Here is a 5219-nt window from a genome sequence, read left to right as displayed (position 1 = left end):
ATGACTCCCCACACTGCAGACACACAGCCTTCTGGAAGCGGGGTTTCTACATGCCCAGTCCAGTCTCCTCAGCATCCCTCTCCAGGTCTGCATCTCCAACTCCAGCGAAAGACCTGCACCCCCCCTAGAAGAATGAGGACACTGGAGATGAAGGGAGGGGAGGGGGGGTTTGACTGAGAACCACAGAAAATTCCATGTCTGTGATAAACACAGAAAAAGAAACAGGATGAGGAAGAGAAGTTGTGCATTCAGCTGAGCTGCAACCCCTCCGCTCAGCCTGCCTCCCTCCACCCCCCCTGAAAAAGTCTCTCTCCTCCTCGCTGCCTCTTTTCTCTCCGTCTCTCTGCAGCTGAGCTCAACTCCACACAGCAAGTGCCTTTACTTCAACAGAAGAGGGAGAAGCAGGAGGAAGGTTGCAGGAGGAGCGCGCCTGCACTTCACGGGGAGGGCAGAGGAGCGCACACAGACAGACGGGGAGCGGAGTTGGAGTACCACGGCTCTGGCAGTGCCTGCTGAGTGGAGACGGGGGAATCCGCTGGCACTGTTGATCGCGGCGTCCCTGCATGGCAGAAGCTGCTAAAACAGGAGATGGAAGACGGCAGAGCAGAAAGGATCTGCCAGCGTTTAGCAGAGACAGCTGAAAGCTGCGCACACATGCAGGCAGCTGAGCTCGTCTGAAAAAGCAACACAGCTCTTCTTCTTTTGCTGAAATGCACACAGCCAAGAAGAAAACCGCTTTGTTTATGTGTCAAGAAAAGGAAAAAGCTTCCAAGCTTTCAGTCCAGCTTTTAGCTGAATGTTTTTAAACTAACTTCTCTGTCTGGAGTTGGGCCTCTAAACCCTTTAAGCACAACTTGAAACAACCTCTTGATTGAAGAAACTGAGAGTTTTGCTGGTGAGGATGAGGATGCCTCCTTGTCTTTCAGTATGAAGTGGATTACAGTGACCATCTTCTGGGATTCCTCTTTTGCCTCATAGAGAAAACAACCCTTTCTCTGATCGGATGCACAGAAAAAATCTGTCTTTCCTTTCTCCTCCTGTGGATTACACATGGATTTTATGATCTCCAACCGCAGCCTCATGGACGAACACTCGATGGCAGTCATTAAGCTCAAGTACAAAAAGGGGCACAAGTGAGTATTCTGTTGGATTTCTGTCTCGTAGGTTGATCTCATAAAGAGCAAAAGGCTCGTCACAGTGAGTATGCAGTAAAAATCCAGCCATCAGCCACAAACTGCAGCTGTTGTGTTTGAGGGAAGATGATTGACGTGTAAATTAAAGGCCGATCCTGCCATTTTTTCTTTTTTTTTTTCTTTGGCGTGTTTACAGATCATTTACCAATGAACATCAATAACTAAATGAGCGGTACTGTCTGCCTGGCAGGTGACTTGGGCACAAACCGGGATTGATTGATCTGAGTGAATTCAATTAATGCCTCCTGGATTCCTGCCAAAGACAGAAGCCATGGAGGGGAACACCACTATCTAGCGTCTGATCTGCCTCCTCGCCGGATAAACGGAGGAACCTCTGCTCTCAACCACACTCCTCCTCCCTCTTCCTCACGGGCAAGGATGGTACCCCCACCCCCCACTAACAAGCCCCACGTGTGCCTATCCACTATTCTCATCATGAGCAGCATGGCACTGATTGACGCCTACCTGGTCGAGCAGAACCACGGACCACGCAAGATTGGGATCTGCATCATGGTGATGGTGGGTGACATCTGCTTCCTGATTGTTTTGCGCTACGTGGCGGTGTGGGTGGGCGCTGAGGTGCGCACGGCGAAACGAGGATACGCCATGATCCTCTGGTTCCTTTACATCTTTGTGTTGGAGATCAAGGTCTACTTTGTGTATCAGAACTACAAGGCGGACCGGAAGAGCTTGGACGCTCTTGCAAGGAAAGCATTGACGTTGCTCCTGTCGATTTGCATCCCGGTGTTGTTCATCGTCCTGGTGGCCATTGACCACATGGAATACGTCCGGGCTTTCAAGAAGCGTGAGGAGATCCGTAACCGTCTGTTCTGGGTGGTGGTGGACTTGCTGGACATACTGGACATCCAGGCGAACTTGTGGGAGCCTCAGAAGAAGGGCTTGCCTCTTTGGGCTGAGGGCCTGATGTTCTTCTACTGCTACATCCTCCTTCTGGTCCTGCCCTGTGTGTCCCTGAGTGAGATCAGCATGCAGGGCATCAACATCGTCCCACACAAGATGCTGTTGTACCCCATCCTCAGCTTGGTGACCATAAACATCATCACGCTCTTCATCCGTGGGGGGAACATGATTTTGTACAGGGACGCCAGGGTATCTGGGATCCTGATAGGAAAGAACATTCTGGCCATCATACTAAAGACCTGCAGCTTCGTGCAGTACAGGAGACAGTTGCAGAATGCACCACCCGCTTTCGGAGTGGAGCTGCAGAAAAACTCTGTGGCTCGCCCCGCCCCCACCCCTCCCCAAGTGGTCACGCAGGAGCAGACGCCTCTCCCCGAAGTGACAACCTGTGAACACACATGACATAGAAATGAGGGGGGGACCCTAGCACTGAATACATGACCCTCAGGATGCGGCGCTCCACACCGTTTGGGTGGTGTGAACGCTCAGGAAATCATGAAAAGCAAAGCGGCACACACAACGCCGCAGCGAGGATCAGGCTGTATCATTTTCACAGCCGTCATGGTGCAAAATCAAGGATCACTTGTGACTTTGTAAACATTTCTCCTGGTAAATCTAATTTACTGTGTATTTTTTCTAACTGTGCAAATTTAAAAAGGCAACTATACTGCAAAAGTAGAGGATATATTTTTCAACTGTGTGTGATGCATTCCCATCATAAATGTAGGGTCTCTGTCCTGTGCTGTGTTTATCTGTTGCTCGGTTTTTCTCAGTAATTGAGGGCTTCAACTTTTAAAGGGAGCAGCTGATGGAAAGATCAAAGTAATGGGAGTGAAAAGAAGTTAAAGTTCTGTGTTGATAGAAGTGTTTTTCTATGTGATTCTTTGATAAAGTACTGTGGACAAGACAAAGACTTTTCTGGTTTTTCATTGGCTTTGAGTGGATTTATTAAAAAAGAAATCAGGACGCAAATTAGATTTAATTTCAATTAAAGCTTACAGAATATCTCCTAATTATTTGAGTTATTTTCTTCCTGCGGTGACTATTCTTAATTGATAAAGAGTGCCTTTGCAAGGTCATTTATGCGTGGCTGCAAATGTCTTTGCTGGCGATTCTGACTTGAGGAAAACATTTAAAATAAATGCAGAATACAAGCAGTTTAATTACAGCAAGAGCGGAATGTGGTGCAGTTTCTGTAAGATTTCAAACTCAGCCAAGGAGCAAATCTGAGGAAGAATAAACGGCTCCTGTGTATGAAAACCTGTTCGATTTCCTCCATAGATGCAGAACTACAGTCTGTGCTGATGCTCACACACTGGCTGTGAGGTTTGTCGCTTTGCTTCTCAAGTAAAACAGTCAAGTGGTTCAGAGATGTGAATCTGTGCAAAAACACAACTTGTTTTCTTCTAAGAAGTCCTTTTTTCTTCCCAAAACCTATTTGTCTTCATCCGCACCTGCCAAGGCTTGACTTTTTTCTTACTGCTGTCGGGTTTATTTCATAAAAAATTATAAAATTCAACAGATATACAAACGACCTTATGCCTTAGTCACAGTTGTCCTTATGGCTTCATACCGTTGATGAAAAATGGTCAAACCTGTATGGGAAACGAAGATGACCCACACAAAATATCAAGGTCGTAAACGGCTCAGTGAGTGAAAATACTCATGCATATTATTTCCTATGGGCATGCTGCGGGCGACGGGTCATAGTGAACACTTAAACAATACGTAAGGGTTAACTCCTTTTTTTAACCCCTTCAAATCCTGCAGACTGAGAAACAGCCCATCGGTGCAGTTTTTGTGTACGTCCTACGTGCACTTACGTATCACATGCACACCCTATAAGTGCATAGTGCACAGTGTCAGTAAAAGCTAGTAATCTTACCTTACTAACAACTAGAGTGTGGCATCAGAGCATCACCACTATTTGTAATAAATGTTCATTTGAATTATCCTTACAAATACTTTACGATATATTTACCACATGCACAATGCTGCACGTTTAGTTTAATAACGTCCCTTGAGGTCCGTATGAACCTTAAAGGAACAGCAAGACACACCTGTTTTCACTATAACCTGTCATTCCCAGCATGCTTGTAGAAGAAAATGTGCATGAACATTTTATCTTAATGGGTTGACTGAGCGGTCTATGATCTTGATATTTTACGCATATTCCGCACAGATTTGCCTATTTTTTTTTACCTGCAAAACCTGTATTCACCTGAAAGGGCAATTCTGACACATAAAATCTGAGGTAAGCTCTTCTTCCATTACCATAATGTGACCAGTCAAAAATATGGAATTGCCACTGTTGGTGGAAGTTTATCTCACTGTCTTATAGGGCGTTACTCGTTGACCTCACAGAGACTCCTCCCTTCGCTTCTTTACCTGACACTCGCTGAATTTCTGTGTTTTTGCATTTATTTCTTTTTTATTTTTGTTTTTCTACTGAACATTTGACATCATTCCAGGTCTTCCCGTATGAGGGCATTTCAATATCTACTTTCTGGTCCACAAATTAGACGTTGCAGCTGATTAACAATCATTGTTCCTCTACCTCCAAGCAGAGAGTTCTTCTTAAGACTGTTTTTCTCGCAGTTTTTATTGTTTGCAGCGGCGGCCTTCCTGCTGGGAGCATATTTTTCTTCATAATCAGCCAGGTGCAAGAGCTGTTTAGTCCCGTAATTAAAAACTTTTTAGTGTTATATTCAGACTTGTGCAGGTATTTTTTGTATTGAAATGCAAATTATTCAATCATTCCTTCCAGTCCAGATCCGAAAAAGTACATATGACAAAATTCTATTCAGTTTTTTTAATTGTGCTGTACAATCTCGGAGGATTTTCTTCCCCTTCTATAGCTGAATAAATATTATCCAAGCATGATAATTCCAAAACTTTTTTTACTTAGAGAGGAATGATTAAGTCATCCCACATATACAGCAGTACACTTTCCACTTCCCAGTGTGTCCAAACTTAATCTAAAGTAAAGTAAAGCTCTAAGGGGGCAGGAACTCATCCAATATTTCCATCTAAGCTGGGCTCAGCTGACTTTGAGCGACACAGACCAGGATATCTGCTTTAGACCACTATACTCAGCAATAACTT

At 44.9% G+C, this 5219-nt stretch overlaps 1 protein-coding gene across 1 annotated transcript; it reads left to right on the top strand.

Annotated features, from left to right (window-relative positions):
• The first annotated feature begins 172 nt into the window (after nt 1-172).
• Nucleotides 173-3066, top strand: LOC112161372 (transmembrane protein 121). The gene is made up of 2 exons (XM_024296436.2): nt 173-1133; nt 1384-3066. Exon 2 carries the CDS (start codon nt 1572-1574, stop codon nt 2514-2516), a length of 945 nt encoding a protein of 314 aa, XP_024152204.1. The 5' UTR covers nt 173-1133; nt 1384-1571; the 3' UTR covers nt 2517-3066.
• The last annotated feature ends 2153 nt before the right edge of the window (nt 3067-5219 follow it).

The sequence above is a fragment of the Oryzias melastigma genome, linkage group LG15, assembly GCF_002922805.2.
Source record: "Oryzias melastigma strain HK-1 linkage group LG15, ASM292280v2, whole genome shotgun sequence".
Classification (NCBI taxonomy): Eukaryota; Metazoa; Chordata; class Actinopteri; order Beloniformes; family Adrianichthyidae; genus Oryzias; species Oryzias melastigma.
This window is presented reverse-complemented; position numbering and strand designations above follow the sequence as displayed.